The sequence below is a fragment of the Eschrichtius robustus genome, chromosome 11 (genome assembly GCF_028021215.1).
Source record: "Eschrichtius robustus isolate mEscRob2 chromosome 11, mEscRob2.pri, whole genome shotgun sequence".
NCBI classification, from domain to species: domain Eukaryota; kingdom Metazoa; phylum Chordata; class Mammalia; order Artiodactyla; family Eschrichtiidae; genus Eschrichtius; species Eschrichtius robustus.
The window spans coordinates 42,489,285-42,512,044 of NC_090834.1; the positions used below are offsets into that span (position 1 = coordinate 42,489,285).

Below are 22,760 nucleotides of genomic sequence, written 5' to 3' on the forward strand. Positions count from 1 at the left end.
AAATTAAACCTCTAATTGGCTGTTTAAATTTTATTCTAGGTTTTTAATAATCTGCACTTAATTCCAGTGTAGGGGGCTGGGGTGGGGGGGGTGGTTACCCACACCACCAAGCAGTCCTCAGACACCTGCTGGGTGCCCTGCAAGTCAACTCAATTCTGACACTACCTACCCAGAGACAGCATCAGACCCCACAGGAGAAGGACTCAGTTCCAGAAGACTGCCCCCCTCTGCTTCAGATGCCAGTCACAAGTCCAGGTTGTTATCTGTACTTCTGACTAATAGGCTATCAATCAGAGGTCCCCATGACTCCCTACCTTGGATTCAATTAACTTGCTAGAGTGGCTCACAGAACTCAGGAAACTAGTTTACTCACTAGATGACTAGTTTATTACAAAAGATATGAAAGGATATGAATCAATAGCCAGATGAAGAGATGTATAGGGCAAAGTCCAGAACAAAGGAGCGTCTGTCCTCATTGAGTTTGGGGTCTAGGCATGTTGGCACGTGGAAGCATCTTGTTTCACCACCTGGAAGCTCTCTGAACCCCCTCCTTTTGGGTTTTTATGGAGGCCCCACTACATAGGAATGATTGATTAAAGCATTGGCTGTTGGTGATTGATTCAACCTCTAGCTCCTCTTCGCTCCCCAGAAATCGGGGATGGGACTGAAAGTTCGAACCCTCTATTCCTGGTTGGTTCCCCTGGTAATCAGCCTCCCTCCTCAGTTGTGGTCCCAAAGTTACCTCATTAACATAGCAAAAAGCACCTTGATGGCTCTCATTACTTTAGGAAATTAGGGTTTTAGGGGCTCTCTGCCAGAAATGTGGATGAAGACCAAACATATATTTCTTACTATAAAATCAAAATATTACAGTTTTGGTCTCGGGAAAAATAAAAATTAACTAAACTTCATGTTTCTAACCAAGTTTACAAAGCTGAAAATGTAAGGATTCATACGAAAGTTATCATGGAATGAAAGGTAGGCTGTTTTCTAGCATTCCCTCTGGACTATTTCTTAGGTACTGAATATTTCTAACAAAGTAGAGGAGAATAAGGAAGCGCTTACTGGAACCATGTGGCTCCCACAGGGAAAGAGATTGCTAACCATAAGAGAAGCAACACCTGAGGAGGGTTACTTTCACTATATTTGGAGTCCAGTCCATTAGGTGATCAGATTTTATCCTTCAGGTATTTTTCTATAAAATATTTTTAGTGTAGGTGTATTTATGAACACTGCTTATTACTACTTTATTTGAGTAAACCGGGAAATCGTATGAGACTGGTAGACATATAATTCCATCTCCCGATTTTAAAGCATAGTAAGTGGTTTTATAATTAGTCATCATGGATTTTTGCAGCTAGGACTTAGGAAACCTTCAGCTAAAGAAGTGTACAAATTTTTCTAAGCTTTTTTAAGAATAGCATAATGGATGTTTCATCTTTTTCATTATAGCCTTTAAAGCTGCAAGACAGCAGCCCTCCCAAAATGTTGCTACTAAGAATTATTCAGAGGTAAGAAAAAAAGTTATGTAATTGTGCACCAATTTATGTTTCCTACATTATGATTGTCAATTCTTTGGTCTACAAAGTAAATAAAAGAAGAAAAAATGTGGAACATTAAAACTGCAGAGAACTTTACTGATTATCTAGATTGAGGGCTTCTAGGGTTTTTGCGTGGGAGGAGGGTTTCTCTTTTTCTTTCTTTAATAATGGATCGCATGATTGGACACCCATAAATGTATGTACCCAGTAATATTTTTAAGGATAATAGTGTTGAACCAAAAGAGTCCATGCATGGAAAACTATGATTGAAGATGGGCGTTCAGTGCGTAGAGAGAGAGGTCTTATTTATTGCTGGCTTCCTTTTGTTACTTATACTCTCATAACACTCTGGCTTGTGTCTTAATGGCTGAAGGCAGACTCAAGACAGGCTACAAGGTCTGAGTCTATGGACCTCTGTGTTCAGCTCTAGATTTAACATGAAACTTCTGCTCTTCCTTTGGATTCCAAGAAGAGTCCAGAATGGGCTTGATTCTCCTGTTACCCCTCTTTCAAAACACATGTGTCTTACTTCCCAGGCACCATCCCTGGCCTCTACCTACTAGATGCCTGGGGTGTCCCCCCTAGTTATGATAATCAAAATGTCTCCAGACATGTCCAGATGTTTCTGGGATGGGAGGGGGAGTTAAAAATCACACCTAGTTGAGAATCGTTGCTCTATATCATACTGCCCCACCATCATTTTCTCAAATTTCACTCCTTCTTGATCTCTTGAGTATGTGACACAATTGACCACCTCCTCTTCCAGAAAACTTCTGGTTTTTTTTTTTTCCTCTCTTATTATTATACAATTATATATGGGTATACTGGTGCTAACTTTTATCCTGAGCTCCATTTCATTATTCCTATTCAACTATTGCCTGCTATCGCTTCAAGATCATATCTGAAAACAAAATTATCATCATGTCCACAAGGTAGCTTCCCTTCTAGATTTTTCTTTTATAATGCAAGAACATGAGTTCAGAAAGAACAAGTCATGGTAACTTTTTCTTTCATTTTTTTGATTGAGGTGACATAATGGTAGATAAAGGGAATGCTGAAGGCATTTGATTCCTTCAAGGCACTTAAGACAATCTCCTGATAGTTTCATGGACAAAATGCAGAAATATTGGCTGGATTCATAGCTATTTAGACAACTTCATTTAATGGTTTTTGATTAATAGTTCAATGTCAGCCTTGGGGGGGGTGGTCTCAAGTGCTGCTTTTTTCACTATTTTTTCTTTGGCTTTATCAGTTGGATGAAGACATGGCAAATGTGTGTATTAAGTGTCAAGATAACACAAAATGTAGAGGAATAGGTAGTAATTTGGATGATAGAATGAAGAATCACAAGTATCTTTCATGGGGCTTAAAAGTAGCAAGTGGTATTTAACAGGGATAAATGTAACAGAAAAACAGATACTTCCGGTACTTCCCACACAGTCTCATACCTCATTTAAAATTGGAGATGAAGTACCGATAGCCTAGTTCCTCATTAGAACCCAAGAAAATCACAGGGCACTGTCCGCACATGACCCGATGTGAGTCATTCACCAATCTAAGTGCATGTTTAGGTACCCAGGCTGCCGTGGTAGCAGGAGAGAAGTGAGCTCACACATGTTGTATAAAAAAAACATTTATAAATGAAGAGTGACATTAGTGGGGAGGTTAGGCAGAGCTTTAGTTTTCATGGTTATTGCTTACATGGTATCTGCCTCCTTTTTCGTAACTTTTTGTAAAAATATATATTTTTTGACGTTAGTTAATGCATTTTTATTTAGATTTTCCATTCCCACAAAGACTGTTTGCTGTTCTGTTTCTCCCCCTTAGGTAATTGTGGTAGATGAGTCAGATACAGAAGAAGACATTTTTCCTACCACTTCCAAAGCTGATCAAAGGTCGGTGCAGTGACTTCCTGCAAAAAGGAATATCTGAAAAAATTAAAAATTATCCAGAATTCAACATATACATTTCTCTATGCTACAGAAGTCTGATTTTTAAAAAAATTTTATTTATGTATGTATGTATGTATGTATGTATGTATGTATGGTTGTGTTGGGTCTTCATTCCTGCACACAGGCTTTGTCTAGTTGCAGCAAACGGGAGCTACTCTTCATTGCGGTGTGCGGGCTTCTCATTGCGGTGACTTTTCTTATTACAGAGCACGGGCTCTAGGCGTGCAGGCTTCAATAGTTGTGGCTCGCAGGCTCAGTAGTTGCGGCACACGGGCTTAGTTGCTCTGTGGCATGTGGGATCTTCCCAGACCAGGGTTCAAACCCATGTCCCCTGCATTGGCAGGCAGATCTTAACCATTGCGCCACCAGGGAAGCTCTGGAAGTCAAACAGATTTATTTTCAGCTAGTCACGTACGTACAAAAGTGAAAAATAGACCAAGGGGTAGTTCGTGGAGTCAATGCAGCATTATTACAAGTATTTTCACTGAAAATTTGAATAACTTGTCATTCATTTCCTTTTGCCTTTATTACCCAGTGATTTTCTTGCTGGAGTACTATGTCCTCTCCAATTAACAGAAAATAGCTTTGTATTTTGTTAATATTCTGTTTTCAGCTTTTAGCACTTGCTATGTGTCAGGTACCATTCTGAGCCTTTGCATATGAATTAGCTTATTTGCATATGAATTAGCTCATTTGCTGCTCACAGTCACTCCAGGAGGTAAATATACTTATAACTCTATTTTCCCCCTTTTACCTTTGAAGAAAGTGAGGCGTGGTAGTCTAAGTAACTTACCTAAGGTCACACAGCCAGTCACGGAGCCAAGCATTCTGCTCCAGGACTCATCTTTGCTGTTGCTGCTTCTTCTTCTTTTTTTTTTTTTTTTTTTTAATTTTATTGAAGTATAGTTGATTTACAATGTTGTGTTAATCTCTGCTGTACAGCAAAGTGAATCAGTTGTACATATACATATTCTTTTTCATATTCTTTTCCATTATGGTTTATCACAGGATACTGAATATGGTTCCCTATGCTATGCAGTAGGACCTTGTTGTTTACCCATCCTGTGTATCAGTATAATAATTTGCATCTGCTAACCCCAAACTCCCACTCCATCCCTCCCCCACCTGCCTCCCCCTTGGCAGCTACAAGTCTGTCGTCTATGTCTGTGAGTCTGTTTCTGTTTTGTAGATAAGTTCATTTGTGTCGTATTTTGGATTCCACGTGTAAGTGATATCATGTGATCTTTGTCTTTCTCTTTCTGACTTACTTCGCTTAGTACAATAATCTCTAGGTCCATCCTTTGCTCTTGCTTCTTCACATAATAGATTAAGCTCTCAGACCTCTGCATGTAATAAGAATCATTTAATTGACGAGAGGAGATTTAGAAATGAACATTTTGGCAAGAAATCTGAAATCAGCCTTGGCAGATTTGTGTTCCTGATGACAGCAGCTGGGTGACACAAGTTATGCTGTCTTTGAAGAAATGTTTAGTAATGGCATGGTTTGTATAGTTATTTCACTCATCATTTAAAGTATTGAAGCTCTACCACTTACTGAGTGTGGACCTTGTGCAAGTTTTTTTGACTTCTGTGCCTCAGTGTCCTCATCTGTAAGATGAAGATAATAATATTTACCTCAAAGTGTTGTTATGAGGCTTTAAAGTGAGTTAATATTTGGGAAGTGCTAAGTACAGTACTTAACACATAGTAACACCTCTAGAAGGGCTTATTGAAGAAATCACAGGCTAGGGAAATAGAGCAAGAATAATGGGAAGAATGGTAAGCAGTAAAAGCACTAATATTCTGGTAGTTGACTTTAAAAAGGAGAGAACTTCCAACTGTAAAACTCCTTTCTGCTGGATGGGCAGTGGAAATCCACCCACTTTTCCCTGGAAAAACTGCACCAAACTCTACATGGTTGTACTGGGGATAAAAGGACCCTTCCAGATTTGACAGAGCTGGTGGCAACCCTCCCCCCACCACCGACCTTAAAGCAGTGAGCAAGAGAAGACCTGGCCCCATCAGGCCAGGTAGAGGAGGAGAGATGGAGGGGATTCTATTAAACCTTGCAGTGGGGGGAGCCAGCATTTTGGTGGCACCTTTTACGTACCAAGGCCAATTTAACATGTCCTCTTATGCTTGTGATGCTGCTACAACTGACATAATTGGCTGAACATCTCCAGGTAGGAGTTCTGACTCGTGCCTCCAAGTTATATCCGTACAAAAATGGAGAAGACTTACAGCCCGTGGCACTCGATGTAATACACCCTGTCTGCCTTGTTTTTGAGCCATCCGCAGGAAACTAATCCAATGAAACATTTTTTGACCTCCAGGACAATAGCCCATTTATTTGACCCAGCAGTCAAAACGGTATAACCGTTCTTCCCTTCCTGCCACTGCTGTCTAAGGATAGGGGACCTCTCATAGGCTGGGTCTGTAGGTGTGTGAGGTCCTCTGGTGCAGAACTGGGGGCTCCTGCTATGATCACATGAGCCAGCACCTGGTGTAGAATGCCTGGCTTGTTTCTGGACACCACTGGTTATTTGTCTGGGGAGACATCAGCAAGCAGAGTCAGGCCTCAGCGGGTGCTTCTTCCTATAACCCCCCTCTTTCCCCAGCTCTCACAGCAACAATGCCTCACCTGCTGTGGCTAGCCTTGGCACTGTGGCTTCATGCTTTTGATCTGCTTCTTCCTGTCACAGATGATGGAAACAAGTCAACAATGCTCAGTTCCTGCTTAGGTCAAGTACAGAGAGTTGGGGACTTCCCAGGTAGATTGGTTGATAGATTCCTCGATCCTCTACCTCCAAAGCTATGTTGCTCTTCAAGTTTGCTCGGCAAATCCTCCTGTCCTTTACTTTTGTGCCTAAGAGCCTGTGGATTTTTCTGTTTCCTTCTGATGCATAGACCTCTTGACTCTCAACAGTTTGTCCAGACAAGACCTTTAGATATATTTCGTTTGCTGTAGTAACATCCCAAAGCATAGTAACAAACTGTGGGCTAAGAGTTCAAAAACACTGCTTTTATTTAAGACAGGAGCCGGCAGACTTTTTTCTCAAAGGGCCAGGTGGTAAATATTTTAGGCTTTGCGGGCCAAGAGGCAAAACTGGGGATATTATGTAGGTGCTTATATAACCATTTAAATATACCCATTTCAAAACGTGAAGACCATTCTTAGCTCACAGGCTGTAAGGAACAGGTAGGCTGGATTTGGTCTGCTAGCCAAGTTTGCTGGCCCCTGTCCTAAGATGACTTAAAATTTTTGTTAGTAAAAATACATAGGAATATGAGTTCCATCACTACAAGTTAAGCTTCATAAAAGTAGATTCCTGATTATCTTGCTTACTGATGTTTCCCAGGGCCTATCATAGCACCTGGCAGGGGTCAAGCACTAAATAAATATTTGTTATTCGGACTGGACACAAATAATATTAACAGTGAGGCAACCCTAGAAAGCGGTGAGCCTTTCCTAAGATCCTTTTATCCTGTTACAGAAACGTAACTGAGATCTGATTTAAAATATTTCAGTATTGCCATAATTTTCAGGAGTAGAGGATGGTAGTAGATACGTGTTAATATATGCTAAGAACTATGATGTCAGCAAACATCTGTGGCGTGCTTCATGTGTGTCAGGCACTGATCAAAGTGTTTAAGTGTATAAACACATTTAATCTTTAAAAAATTCTTATCATCCTCATTTTACAGGTGAGGAAATTGCGGCACAGAGAGGCTAAGCTGCTTGACGCCATGTAGCTCCTAAATGGCAGAACTGGAATTCAGACCCTGACATCAGAGTCCTTTTCATTGCCACTAAGCTCCTACTGCCTCTAATGTAGCTCGAAGGGAATGTGTTAGTTACTTTTATTCATGGCTGCTACTAAAATGAAAAACTTAGCTAGAAAGGCCTCTGTGATGAATTCTTTGGTTCATTTTCTCTGTTTTTCTCATATTTTGCCTCAGGTGGTTGAGCACTTCATCATCGAGCAAACACATGTCCCGAAGCCACAACACTAAAGGGGTTGATTTTGAATCAGATGAGGTAATAGCGTAATACGTTAAGTCTTAAATAATTCTTAAATGTTTATAAAATCTGAATAGGGACTGCTACGCTAGTTGCCGAAAATTATTTCTAAAAATAGTTTCATTGATCACCTTCCTTTGAACCATAGTTAACATTGAGTCAGTGAGTGGCCTCTGCTGAGTGCTCATCGATGGAAATACCTCAGATGTGAAAGGCCTGCAGATCCTTAACATATAATATTCACTCAGCTCTTATTTAACTTGCCCAGTTAACAGTAGGATCAGAATAGTTTTTTCAGCTTCTGGTGTTTGTGTTTGGAGAAATAGTGGTGATGATGTCGTGAAAGCCTTTGATGTTACTTTACAACAGAATGTTTATTAAATGTTCACTATATGCTCTACACATTTCCCGTATATTTAAGGTGGTACATGATGGTGTTTTTCAGTTGTGGTAGAAACACACAACATAAAACTTACCATCTTAACCAGTTTTTTTTTTTTTTTTTTTAATTTATTTATTTATTTATTTATGGCTGTGTTGGGTCTTAGTTTCTGTGCGAGGGCTTTCTCTAGTTGCGGCAAGCGGGGGCCACTCTTCATCGCGATGCGCGGGCCACTCACTATCGCGGCCTCTCTTGTTGCAGAGCACAGGCTCCAGACGCGCAGGCTCAGTAATTGTGGCTCACGGGCCCAGTTGCTCCACGGCATGTGGGACCTTCCCAGACCAGGGCTCGAACCCGTGTCCCCTGCATTGGCAGGCAGATTCTCAACCACTGCGCCACCTGGGAAGCCCCATCTTAACCAGTTTTAAGTGTACAGTTTGTTCACTAATATTAAGTATATTCACACTGTTGTACAACGATCTCCAGAGCCTTTTCATGTTCCAAAACGAAAAATCTATACCCATTGAACCACATCTCCTCATTTTCCCCTCTCCTCAGCCCCTGGCAAGGGGCTCTTCTACTTTGTGTCATTATGATTTTGACTACTCTGATACTTCATATAAGTGGAATTATACAGCATTTGTCTTTTTGAGCCTGGCTTATTTCACTGAGCATAGTGTCCTCCAGGTTCATCCCTGTTGTACCACATGACTCACGCCTTTGATTTTGAGTTTCACCTGCTGCCGTCATGTTCCCTGTGTCCCAGCTGTGGTTTTGAAACAGCTTGAAGAGAAGACTCCCCAGAACTCAGGCTGCAAAGAAAAATGGCACCATGAGCTCAGTCTGCCTATTAAATACTAGCATGTTGCCTCCAGGAGAGAAGTGGGCAGTTGTTGACCCGTTTGTTAATTCCAAAGCATCTAGATATACATGTGGTTATATGTTACTTACAGAAATTCATATAGTTCATGTTAGCTGCAAAGGAGAACTATTAGCAAATTCTCTACTATGGTTTGGATTTATCTCTGATTTATTAACGAGTTCTGCCTTTCATGGCAGCAGAAAATGAAGCAATAATTGAGAGCGAATTTGTGTTTCTCAAGGCATCCATATCTCACTAGAGATAGCTAATTTAGCGAACACTGGGACATGTTAATATCACCAGCAGAGCCTAACACCAAATAATTATCCCTTTTTATTAATGTCTTAAAAGAAACATAAATCAAAACTTTACAAATTTGCTTTCTCTTTTGAATAGTTAGTTATAGAATGTATATCACTGATTTTATGTTAATCTCATCAAATTATGTATTTGGGGCTTATCGAAGGTTAAGTTTTCATTCTAATTAAATTCTTAGTTAACATCTGATATTCCTGCCTATTCTTACTATGCATATAATCTACGTCCCAGCAGCATGGGAACTCTTTGAAACTAAATAGTTCCTCTACTTATTTTTCCAAAATAAAATATTTGAAAGGTTGCTTTCCTAGGTTGCTTCTTGTACCAGTCTGAGAGTAGCTGTCTATTTCTAGCATTAAATGGGTAATGGAAATAAAAATTACAGCTATTTCTGAATTAGGTCATGTGGCTTCATTATTTTTTTGGCTCTGAATTTCCAGAACATCAGATATACCAGTTATAAAATGTAAGTGAAAAAAAAAAAAAAAACCTATTTAAAAACCTAATAGAAATGCCTTGAAGAGTTTTTTTTGGTTTTTTTTTTTTTTTGTCTTGCCCATGCCTTATTTGCTTTTATTAAGGTGAATAGTTGAGAGAAATATATATGATATATATTGTGGGCTTATATATATACACACATATAGAGCAGGATAAATTTTTATTTTTAATGCTTGCTAAGAATTTAGCTGGACTTTCATTGTTTTAACAATGAAATAGCTACTAAGGAAGGACGGAAGAGAAAAAAATTGACAAACTATTCATATTTATAAAGGAAATAGAAAAATGAAAGTCTACCCCATGTGAAAGGAGAAAATGGCTCTTACTGGTATTGTTTTGCCCATAAGAACTTCTGTCTTGTTTCAGTGAAGCATGGAACAGTCACTAATTTTACATTTGGATGTCATTCCAGGATGATGATGATGATCCTTTTATGAACATTAGTTCTTCAAGAAGAAACAGAAGATAATATATTTAATGGCAGTTTGAAGTTTTCAAGATTCAGGAAAAATCGAAACGTTGTAAACTACAAGTTTACCGGTTGAAGATTTGAAGATTTTTTGAGTATTGCTGTTAACTGAAGAATTTGAATGATTCTTACTTAACAGAGAAACTAATGTATAAAAATGTATGTTTTTGAATATCATTTCCTGAACATGACTTCATGATTTGAGAAACTTCCCAGCTCAAGGGTATATAGTATAGCATTGGTTTTCCTTATTTTTTAATCTGGTTGTTAACATTACCTGTTCTGTAAATGCTCCATAAAACTTAGAATGTTGTTTTTCTGACATACATCAGTATATGTCTTACCGAGTGAGAGCTTTGCTTAAATACAGTCTTGAGTAAGGACTAAAATATATCTACCATTGTAACGTTTCTGCTTTATAATCAAAGACTGTCAGTATTTTAAGGTTATTATATTTAGCCAAAGTTGAGGAAAAGAGCTTATAGAATCTAGCCCTTTTTATAATTTTTGTAACTTCTAGACATCCTAGATTTCCTGCAGGTAAAGCAATTTATATGAAACAGTACCTAAGCTCACTGTCTGTTACTCAGTATATGCTCTTTTTCTAATGCTTGTGATAGTATCAGCCAGAAACTTTGAATGATTACATATACCCTATACTTTGAATAACTAGATATAAGTTTGTATCAGAAAATAAAGTCTGTCAGAATTATTGAGTTTTTTATTCCAGTTGTAGCAAAGATTCCAGAGGATTATGTTCCCATTGAATGGTAGTAATTTTCTCCATTATTTTCTATTATTAATGGTTCTCTCTCTCTCTCTCTCTCTCTCTCTCTCACCTGTTTCTAGGAGGAAAGGGTTAAAATAAATTTAACCATATCTTCTTAGAAGCTATTGAAGAGTTTTTTGTTGTTTTTTTTTTTAAGATAGAGTGGTCACTTGAACCTTATGGTTATATTAGATAAACATATTGAAATATAACTTCTGTGGAATATCAATGCCAAGGTTTCTCATTAATAATATTTTATCTTAACATTGAGCATGGGCAATTCCAAAATCTTAGAGAAGCAGCTCCTGTTACATTTTCTTATTTGTATTCGGGGGACCTAAGAATTTGACCTCTTCAGATTGAAGTTCCATAATCCCATTCTCCTTTTTAAGACTCTGTTAAAAGACTCCCTGAGAGTATTCCTTCTTTTCATCTTAACAATGCAGCTATATATTCAAGACTCCTTAAGGAAGTTATAGATCTTGGTGGTACAACAGCCTGACATTTCTTTATATGTAGAAACAAACGCTAGACTGAGCGATATTCCTGATTATTGGCATATTCATACCTAGAATGTGTCAAACTATAAAAGGCAGCATTTGCTTAGTGGCTGCCTCTATATCATAGCCCTTTTAATGGGTCTAAGTCAAGAATTGCGATGTAACCTTCGTTTCTTTAAAAATGTTTTCTGTGCCTCACTTGAGCATAAGGATTATTCTAGCAGGTTGCATTAACTCAGCAGAAGGCCTTGTCCTGTGAAATATTCTCAGGCACATCTGCTCCCTCTTTAATATTCCCAGTATTTGAATGAAGCAAAGATGAAATCAAGAGTTGCTCTCCATGGTGGGATGGAAGCTGGTTTGGGTGGCTGTCTGGGAAGACTCAGCCAATGGCTCTTCTCACCTGCCAATGAGATGTCACCTGCTGGGGTGAGGGTCATAGTGAGGGAGATGGTCACTAATGCGTCCTGACAGGTTCCTGAGAAAAAAAAGAGTAAGGCTTTCTCCCTTCCTACAAACTGCTCTACGGTATGAAAGAGGTACTAAATGTGATTCTGTTAGCTCCTAGGAAAAGTGATTCCATGGCAGTGAGAGAGGGTGAAACTCTCAGCCAATTCAGGTCATTTTGTGAATAGCGTGTGTCACTTCCTGGAAATACAGTAAATAGGAAAGAAAAGCCTTTTTGATGAATATTGCTGCATAGTTAAATATGCCACATATCCTTGATACTCTGTATTGATGCAGTGAAGTCTAGGGTTTTCTGGGCAGTTTTCAGACACGTTGGGATAGGTGTGTAGTGGTGATTTCCAGATGACTGCAAAGCCCCAAGAGTTGCTCTGGAGGCTGAGAGAGGGCCTCAGTGAAAACATTTTGAGGAAAAAAATCCTTCCATCGTTTACCAAAGAATATCCCTCTTTCTGGCATTTTGTTGTGTATCAAAAATACAATAGTGCATTTACAATTCTGGGAAATAAAACTGGTACTTTTAGAAAATTCAAGCATTTAGGTATACGACTTTCAATTTGGGTACAAATTGGACATTTTTTCCCTAAACTTTTAAAATTATGACCTGCAATAACAGAAAAGTCATGTGCTTTAACAGATAATGATAAAGTGAGCCTCATGGCATTCTCTATACAGGTCAGGAAATAGAACTTGACCAATGCCTCAGAAGCCCACCGGTGTTCTCTCCCGGAAACCCGTCTTGACTCCTTCAATTCAGAAGTTCTTACTTTTGCCACAAGGTGGTGCTTCCAAATCTAAAATTAAGTCAGTGTAGTTTTGAAGTAAATTTGGAACCTGTGCATACTAAACTATGCAGTAAAACCAAAATTAGCTTTCTAATTTTATATGTAAATTGCTTGACATATTTCACCTGGCTCAGCCTGGTGAAATTGCCAGGAAATTGCCCGTAAAATTGATAAATTTTACATGTAAAGGGTCAAGAAGAAAACATTTTATGTTTTAATAAACAAAGAGGAAAAACTCTTTATTAGAAAACTGGAATAAAAAAGTCTCCCATTGTAAAATTTTTCTGATGAAATGTGCTATATTTAAAAATAACGGGACTTCCCTGGTGGCACAGTGGTTAAGAATCCACCTGCCCATGCAGGGGACATGGGTTCGATCCCTGGTCCGGGAAGATCCCACATACTGCGGAGCAACTAAGCCCATGTGCCACAACTACTGAGCCCACGTGCCACAACTGAAGCCCGCAGTGCCTAGAGCCTGTGCTCCGCCACAAGAGAAGCCACTGCAGTGAGAAGCCCTTGCACCGCAGCGAAGAGTAGCCCCCGCTCAACACAACTAGAGAAAGCCCACGCGCAGCAACAAAGACTCAACATGGCCAAAAAGAAATTAATTAATTAATTAAATTTAATAAAAATAACCATCCCCCAATGTAATCTGATGTCCTCTTTTGTATCTCTCATACATTTAATTCACAGTATTTTGTGGCTTTTTAAAGCTAACTACCATTAAGATTATTATAAAAGTTTTTATAGATTGAAGACTTGGTTTTTTGAGTCCAAAGAGCTTCCATATTTTGAAAGAAAAATGTCCACATTTCATCATTTGCTTTTCTCATTTTCTTTTAATAGTCTGAACTTAATGTTTAATAGCTAGGTCTGAAAATACTAGCGATTTAGCTTAATCTCTTAAGAAGTCAGTTCACGTAGCTTGCTATTGCCATGACTGATAACTAGACCTGATTTTAGCTGTTTAAATCGTAAAGGCAATGCATATTCATTCTTCAAAATTCAGACATTGAAATTTTATCAAAACGTGTGTATTTCCCTATAATCCTCTCCCCAGACACAACCTCTCAACAATTAGGTATATATTTCTCCAGTTACTTTCGGCATGACTACTAACAAAAATTGTTGAATTAGAACCCCAAATTGTATAGTCAAATATTTCAGTCTCTGTGTCAAGGTGTATGTTCACCTTGGTACTTTTCTTGACATCCTGATTTTTCCATATCTTCCCTATCAAACTCTTTTTTTTTTATTTAAGGGAACGCTATTTATTTGTTTATTTATTTTTGGCTGTTTTGGGTCTTCGTTTCTATGTGAGGGCTTTCTCTAGTTGCAGCGAGCGGCGGCCACTCTTCATCGCGGTGCGCGGGCCTCTCACTGTCACGGCCTCTCTTGTTGCGGAGCACAAGCTCCAGACGCGCAGGCTCAGTAGTTGTGGCTCACGGGCCTAGTCGCTCCGCGGCATGTGGGCTCTTCCCAGACCAGGGCTCGAACCCGTGTCCCCTGCATTGGCAGGCAGATTCTCAACCACTGCGCCACCAGGGAAGCCCTATCAAACTCTTTTAATTAAACCATCATTGCCTGTTTTAAGAGGTAATTGTACTGCCTTCCGATGTGTAATTTAAATGTTATCACTCAATAATGATTTGGGTCAAATAAAAGAATATTTAACCTGTGTGCCTTGACGTCATAAGTGGTAAAGTGAGATTCAAAGGGCTCTTGGCTGGTGATTGCACATAATAGTTGATTAAATGAAAGAAGCACAATGGATATTAGGCTGGTTGGCCCAGGCCACACTCTCTTCTGCCTGTCAGAGCCACTAGGCAGTGCTGGTGATTCACGTACAGCTACCCAACACTAGTGCTTGAGTACCCTTGATCACAGTGCCTGTTTAATTTCAAGAGTTTCATGTTCGTTTTGTTTAAAGATCAGTATTTTCTCCACTATAAGCTTATAAAACTAACTTCAGCCTACCTATGATTGCATTTGAACTGATTGCGGGGTGTATCTGGACTTTGCGCAAATGCTGCTAGAGGCAAAAAGCCATTGCCTAATGGAATAAGAGGTGCAATTGCACGTCTGTTGGTTTTTTTGGTTTTTTGGGGGGTTTTTTTGTCTATTGGTCTTAATAGTCTGCAAATAGGACTTGTGCAATGACATCTATCCATCCATAGACATATCTGAAGACGCCCAATGGTTGATCATCCCAGTCTTGATTTCTGAGCTTTTTAGTAGTGCTTTAAAAGCAGGTCATGTTTTTTAAACTTTTAATTTTGAAATAATATCAAATTTATGGAAAATGTGTAAGAATACTAGAGTACTTTTTACCTTTTACGCAGATTCACCAATTTTTAACATTTCGTCATTTAAAAAGTTATTCTCTATGTGTGTATGTTCCAAACATGTATATTCATATACAAGCATGAACATGCACACTTACATATACTTTTTTTCAATCTTTTGAGAGTAGGTTGCAAGGGGTAATGCTCCTTTACCCCTTATTATTTTCTTCAGTGTATACTCATGTGTCCTCAAATCTTACTCCCTTCCCTGTTGCCCCATCCCTTTCTCCTCTTTCTGCTCTATCCATTGTAGGTAAACAGTTTCATTCTTGTTTATCCTTTCTGCATTTCTTTTTGCTAAAAGTGGATATGTGTATTTTTAATTTCCCCATTTTTCTTATACAAAAATTTGTATGCTGTATATATTCTCACTCCAAACAATATATCCTAGAAATTATTCCCTACGATTTTATAAAGGTCTTTTCTGTTTTTCATAGCTACACAGTACTCCATTGAATTTAAATACCATGGTTTATTCTATCATTCTCCTACATATGGGTATTTAAGTTGTCCCAATATTTACAATATATAAATAATGCTGCAATATTAACCTTATTAGCATTTTCATATTTTTGGAAGTTTATCTTCAGAGTCAATTCCTAGAAGGTGGGATTGCTGGGTAAAAGGGTGAATGCATATGTAGTTTTGCTAAATACTGCCAAATTCCCTCCAGAGAGTTTGCATCGTTTTGTATTTCTGCCAAAAATGTGTAAGACTGCCTATTTCTCCATATAGACTGCCATATTTCTCCTCACCATCAGAATTAATTGTCAAGCTTTTGATTTTTTGCCAATCTAGTGGATGATTATCTCCATGTAGTTTTAGTTTTCATTTCTGTTATGAATGAAGTTGAACTTGTAAATGTATATGTAAGGGCCATTTTTGGTACATTGCTTGTTCGTGTATTTTGTCCATTTTTCTAGGATTTTTAGTCCCTTTCCCCCCAAATTAATTTTTAAAAAACTTTTATATTAAGGATATTGGCCCTTTGTCTATAATGTATTGCAAAATTTGTTTTCTTTCCTTTTGTGCTCTTATAGTTTCATTTCTTTCACATTTAGATCTCTGATCCATTTAGAGTTTACTCTTTGTAAAGTTGTGAGAAATGGATTTAATTTTATTTTTTACAAATGACTATCCAGTTGTCTGTGCATCATTTATTAAAGTGGCCTCTTTGCCCCAGCAATGTGCTAGATTTTCATATGTAGTGTGGTCTATTTCTGGACTTTCTATTCCATTCCATTGGTCTGTCTCTTCATGCACTGATAGCAAGCACAAAGTTTAAATATGAAGGCTGTGTAGTGTGGTATAATGTCTGATAGGGCTAATCACCCCTCATAGCTTTTCATTTTCAATGTTTTCTTAGCTATTCTTTTATGTTTGTTTTTCCAAATGAACTTAAGTATCAATTTTGTAGCTTCAGCAGCAAAAAAATTTTTTGGTTTTTTTTTGGAGGAATTGCATTAAATTTATAAATTAGGAAGAACTGACAGCTTGTATGGATGTCAAGTCTATTTTATGTGTTTCAGAAATGTTCTAAATGTTCTTCATAGAGGTTTTGAACACTTCTAAAATTTAATCTTAAGTATTTTGTCTTTTGCGCTGCTATTGTGATAATAGTTTTTCTCTTCCATTATACCTTTTTTTAAAAATTTTATTTATTTTATTTATTTTTGGCTGCATTGAGTCTTCATTGCTGTGTGTGGGCTTTCTCTAGTTGCAGTGAGCAGGGGCTACTCTTCGTTGCGGTGGCTTCTTGTTGCGGAGCATGGGCTCTAGGCATGTGGGTTTCAGTAGTTGTGGCATGCGGGCTCCGTAGTTGTGGCTTGTGGACTCTAGAGTGCAGGTTCAGTAGTTGTGGTGCACGGGCTTAGTTGCTCCACAGCATGTGGGATCTTCCCCGAACAGGGCTCGAAACGGTGTCCCCTGCATTGGCAGGAGGATTCTTAACCACTGTGCCACCAGGGAAGCCCTTCCATTATATCTTATAACTGGTTATTTTTATATATGAAAGCTATTCATTTTTGCATGATAATTTTATATCCTGCTAACTTGCTGAATTCTATCGTTTAAATTTGTTTTATCTTTGATGCGCTAGGATTTTCCAGGTGTAATTTTATGTGACCCTCCAATAAAGATATTTTTGCTTCTTGTTTCAATTCTTATGCCTTTAATTTTTTCTCTTATCTAAGTGCATTGGCCTCCACCTCCATGTTAATATATCAAAAAAACTGGCAAAGTGCAGACAGGGAATGTAAAGTTTTTTCTATACACTTTGGTGGAATGTTACCAAAGTTAAAAAGCTGTAACTAAAAATAGCTCGGAAAATTCTTCTCCAGGCAAATTTTATAAATTTACCAAATAATAACTTAATTCAAGTGGAATTATACGATGTGTACCTTATTGTGTATGACTTCTTTCTCACAGTGTGATGTCTGAGATCATTCATGTTGCAGCATGACTCTGTACTTTTTCATTGCTTATAGCAGTTTCCACTCTCACCAGTCCATATCCTTGCAAAATATTTGGTATTTTCAGTCTTTTTAATTTTAGTCATACTGATGGATATGTAATAGTATCTTCTTGTGGTTTTATTTTCATTTCTCTGATGACTAATGATGTTAAGGAACATTTCATATTTTTTGTGCAAATTTTGATGTCATCTTTTGGGATATATGTATTCAGATATTTTGCGCATTTTTGAATGGGTTGTCTGCCTTTTTCTTACTAATTTCTGGGAGATATATTTTATACAATTCCTTTGTTGAGTATATGTATTGCAAAATCTTCTCCAGTGGCTTAACTTTTTGTTCTGTAAATGATGTGTTGTTGAACAGAAGTTCTTAATTTCAACAAAGGTCAATTTATCAATGATTAATGTTTCTGTGTCCTGTTTGAGAAAACCATTCTCTATCCTAAGATCATAAAGAGATTCTTCTGTGTTATGTCCCAGAAGCTTATCTGATTTGCCTTTCACATTTAACTCTACAGTCCAGCTGGGAGTTGATTTTTATGTGTGGTCTGAGACAGGAATCATGTTTCATTCTGTTCCACATGGAGATGCACTGGCCTCAGCACCATTTGTTGAAATGACAGTCTTTTACCCCTGCTCTGCAGAGCTATCTTAGTCATTAATTAACAGAACATATATATACAGATCTATTTCTGAAATCTTTATTCTGTTCCATTGCTCTATTTGGAATTAATTGCTATAGTTTTATAATGAGTTTTATAATAAGAACAAGTCTTCCATCTTTGTTTTTTTCCCCCAAGGTTTTCTTGGTAGTTCCTGGCTCTACAAATTTTCAAGTAAATTTTGTAATTGTATATACTGCTTGTGAGCTAATATAAGTCTTAACAAAAATACCTGTGTGGTTTCAGTTTGGTTATAATTTTTTTTATTGAAGTATAGTTGATTTACAATGTTGTGTTAATTTCTGCTGTACAGCAAAGTGATTCAGCTATGTATGTGTGTGTATATATATATATTCTTTTTTTTAATGTAAATTTATTTATTTATTTATTTTTGGCTGCGTTGGGTCTTTGTTGCTGTGCGCGGGCTTTCTCTAGTTGCAGCAAGTGGGGGCTACTCTTCGTTGCGGTGCGTGGGCTTCTCATTGTGGTGGCTTCTCTCATTGTGGAGCATAGGCTCTAGGCACGTGAGCTTCAGTAGTTGTGGCACGCGGGCTCAGTAGTTGTGGCTCACGGGCTCTAGAGCGCAGGCTCAGTAGTTGTGGCGCACGGGCTTAGTTGCTCCACAGCATGTGGGATCTTCTTGGACCAGGGCTCGAACCCATGTCCCCAGCATTGGCAGGCGGATTCTTAACCACTGTGCCACCACGGAAGTCTCTACATTCTTTTTTAGTATTTTTTTCCATTATGGTTTATCTCAGGATATTGAATATAGTTCCCTGTGCTATATAGTTGGTTATAATTCTTAACTGTTGTCAATTGCAGTTGATTTAATTTAAGCCTTGATCTTATTCCCAGGCTTGACTAGATATTTCCTTTGATAGTCAAAGAAACCAATTTTGATTGCCAAAGCTAAAGTTTGCTGGGTGAGATTAGGAAAATATCCTGTTCTTGCTGGTATCTTCCTGTTTCCTACCTGACATGTTATCAACCTCATTTACCTGGCCTAATGTTCCTTTGCCCATTGGTGGCATAGCCCAGTCAAGAGAGGGTAATACTGTTTCTTATGCCCCCACCTCACGCACCTTCTTTTCCTCCAACTTGTTTAAAGCATGTGCTGTTTTTCCCTCCTCTCCTGAAACGCTTCCTACATTTACAAAACAGTCAATCTGGGCTTTCTTCCAGTTCTGATCTTCACTACCCAACCCCCTCTGCCTCTCCACCCACTAGTTTCCTTCCATCTTCATTTCCACTTCCTAATACGCATCTCCTTATATTCTGCAGGGGTCCCTTCTCCTCATCAGATGCAGCAGGTGCTACGAAGGGAATGAGGAAAGGAGGAAAATGAGGGAGAGAACTGTTTATTGAGTTGCTCTTCCATGCCAGGCCCAGGTGTATATACACATTGTCATTATTTAATTCTCATAACACTACATAGTAGGCATTATTACCCTTTTTTAAATAGCTTAAGATCACACAGCTAATAAATGTAGGGCTGAGACTTAAATCTAATTCTATCTGAATCCAAATCTCATTCTTTCCACATGACCACACTGCCTCCCATGAACTGTGGCATGTCCTGACTTACAGCTTAAAACATTAGTCTCAAATCCGAATGCATCTTTGAACAGAGACTATACAGAAAAGAAAGGCAAAGTCCAAAGTAGAATGTGAGCTAGATCTCAAGTTGGTGACTGGCCCAGGCAGGGTGAACACCCAGAGGAGAGCTTTCCCTTGGAGAGAGACATTTCAGGTGGTTACAGGGATTCATATTAAACAATGAGCAGTAAATATGGGTGACTCACTGACCAAGTTCTTATGAATATTGAAAAGTAAATGGTTTCCAGTTGGTCCAGATAAAATCTATAATAGATGATAGACAGACAGAGAATGGGTGACCACTGGGATTCTCAGGATTGATTCAGTTAGGTTTAATGTGTCCATCAACTAAAAACTTGTTTAATAGTAATTTCCCACAGGAAGTTTTTCTATTTTTGGGGTTTTTTCTCCAAATCATATTTATTATTTTTTCTCTGATTATTAAAAAAAACTATAGGAAAACTAAAAAGTACTAAACAGCACAAAGAAAAAAATATATATATATAATTAATATAGTTAATATATATGTATTTGTGAATATAGCTGCTTTGTTTCTTTAAGATAAATTCTTAGATGTGAACTTTTTGGACATAAAGCGTGGGTCATATTTTAAACACTTGGTAAAAACCTACAAATTCCCTTGTTGAATGGCCAGAGGAAATGAATTTTAAAATGACAGACTGGAAATGCAAATAGCTAATAAGCCCAGGACTTTATTAGTAATTAAATTAACTTAAGGGACATATCATTTTTAACTATTGAAATAGAAGCTTTTCATTCATGGGATTTTTTTTTTTTTGGCTTCAGGACAGGTTTAATTACTCCAGTTAAGGATAGAGAGATAACACCTAGAGTAGTTCTCCCAGCCTTGAGGATTCAGTAGAACACTGACTTTCATTAAGGAAAATAGACCAAACATTGCTAATACAGAGCCACTGCATTTTTCAGGCAAGTCAATTAGGAAAGCTCCTCCTTGAAAACGGATGAATAGTTCTCAGAAAAAAGAGGAGCCATTATTCCTCTGAACCACCCATGAACATTCCAGAGAAGAGGCAGATAGAGAGTTAGATTCTAGAAGAGACAGCAGCGAGGAGCTAGGCCCTTACGCAGGTGGCGGTGGCCAGCAGAGAAGGTGCAATGAGCCCCAGGCCTCCCTGGTCCAAGGAGAATGCTCTGGACCAGAAGTCTGCGAGAAAAGACTGGGTAATGCCACCAGTCTTCACAGACAGACAGGCCTCCTCTGGACAGTAGCGCAGCTAGGGCTCCTCTTCCTCATACCAACACTGTTCACTGAAGTCAGGGGAAAAGGCTGCAATCTCTCTACTGGCTGAAACCACAGTCTGAGCCATGGGTTGTGTTACAGGTGTTGGTGAGGCCAAAACTCCCACGAATTGAATCTGGGGCCACGTGGCATGCTCGAAACACTCTGGTGGGTCCCATCCCTCTGGGTCCTCCAGATCTGGATGGCATCCTTGTGGGGGAGGATTTAGGCTCAGATTGGCCCACTGGCCATGAACTCCACCAACTGCTGAGAGAAAAAATGCCCTCCACGTTCTTGGTAAAACTTCTGGCAATCTTCCTTTCTCCACAGAAATTCTCTCATTTGTACAATGAGGAACTTGTTGCTCTGAATCTGCTGATGAACAGCCTCCAGAATCAGTGGGTGAACAACTGCAGGCTTGATCAGGGCCAGAGTGAGGTGGAGAGCATGAGGGCTCCGCAGGATCAAGGTCGTCTGTCTCCTGCCATCAGAGAGCCTGATAAGAGACCCAACAGGGCTGCACTCCCCACCCTTCCTACTCTGGAGCCCTCACTCATTCGACACTGAGCAAAGGCAAAAAACAAAAAACAAAAACAAAAAGCAAAAAAAACCCAAATAACAACAACCCACAATAGACATGACCTCATGGGACATTTAGTCTAAAATACATATACCATTTATTGAATTCTGTTTGCCAAGACTGTGCTAAGCACTTTATAAACATTACATCTAATCACCACAAAACTCTGTGTGGTAGTTATTGTTACCGACTGAACGAGGAAACAGATGTTCAGAGACTGACTCACATGTCACGTGGCTACACAGGCTGAGGATTGAATCTCAACCTTGACTGACTCCAAAGATCTCACCATTAGCTTCTGGATGAAGAGGATTCTTTCAGAATGCATTTCAAAAACCATTTCAATGACTGGGTGTTGGTTAGGGTACAGGGAAGTGGTGTTCTCATGTTGCTCGTGGGAGTATGAATGGATATATCTTTTCTGCAAAGCAATCTGGCAAAATTATCATAAGCCTTAAAGAGTTTTCATCTTTACCTGGAATTCCATTTTTTGCATTCTACCCCAAGGAGAGACTCAGAAATGTGATCAAAGGTTTATGTACAGACATACCTCAGAAATATTGCAGATTCAGCTCCAGACCCCTGCAATAAAACCAATATCATAATAAAGTGAGTCACATGAATTTTTTGTTTTCCCAGTCCATGTAAAAGTTATGTTTACACTATACTATGGTCTATTAAGTGTGCAATAGCATTATGTCTGAAAAAGAGTACATTCCTTCGTTTTAAAATACTTTATTGTTAAAAAATGCTAACCATCATCTGCGCCTTCAGCAAGTCATTAATCTTTTTTCTGGTGGAGGGTCTTGCCTCGATGTTGAAGGCTGCTGACTGATCAGGTGGTGGTTGCAGAAGGGTGGAGTGACTGTGGTAATTTCTTAAAATAAGACGACAATGAATTTTGCCCCATCGATTGACTCTTCCTTTCAGGAACAATTTCTCTTTAGCATGCAATACTGTTTGATAGCATTTAGCCCACATAGAACTTCTTTCAAAATTAGAGTCAATCCTCTCAAACCCTGATGCTGCTGTATCAACTAAGCTGATTTAATATTCTAAATCCTTTGTTGTCATTTCAACAATCTTTCCAGCATCTTCACCGGAAGTAGATTCCATCTCAAAACACTTTCTTTGCTCACCCATAGGAAGCAACTATCCGTTGCTTCCATTAAAGTTGTATCATGAGATTGCAGCAGTTCAGTCACATCTTCAGGCTCCATTTCTAGTTGTCTTGCTATTTCCAACACATCTGTGGTTACATCTGCCACCAAAGTCCTG

General features: G+C 38.6%; 1 protein-coding gene across 3 annotated transcripts in view; it reads left to right on the forward strand.

The window, feature by feature from the left end:
* MRE11 (MRE11 homolog, double strand break repair nuclease) overlaps positions 1 to 10,220 on the forward strand; it is a 65,458-nt gene extending 55,238 nt beyond the window's left edge. For 2 of the 3 annotated variants that reach the window (XM_068555795.1, XM_068555796.1), the window contains 4 exons: positions 1,453 to 1,511; positions 3,369 to 3,436; positions 7,454 to 7,532; positions 9,987 to 10,220. In XM_068555795.1, coding sequence (XP_068411896.1) covers positions 1,453 to 1,511; positions 3,369 to 3,436; positions 7,454 to 7,532; positions 9,987 to 10,043 — 263 coding nt within the window. In that variant the 3' untranslated portion in view covers positions 10,044 to 10,220. The remainder of the gene's footprint in view (positions 1 to 1,452; positions 1,512 to 3,368; positions 3,437 to 7,453; positions 7,533 to 9,986) is intronic. The other variant, XM_068555797.1, reaches the window with a different exon arrangement.
* Positions 10,221 to 22,760: the final 12,540 nt, after the last annotated feature.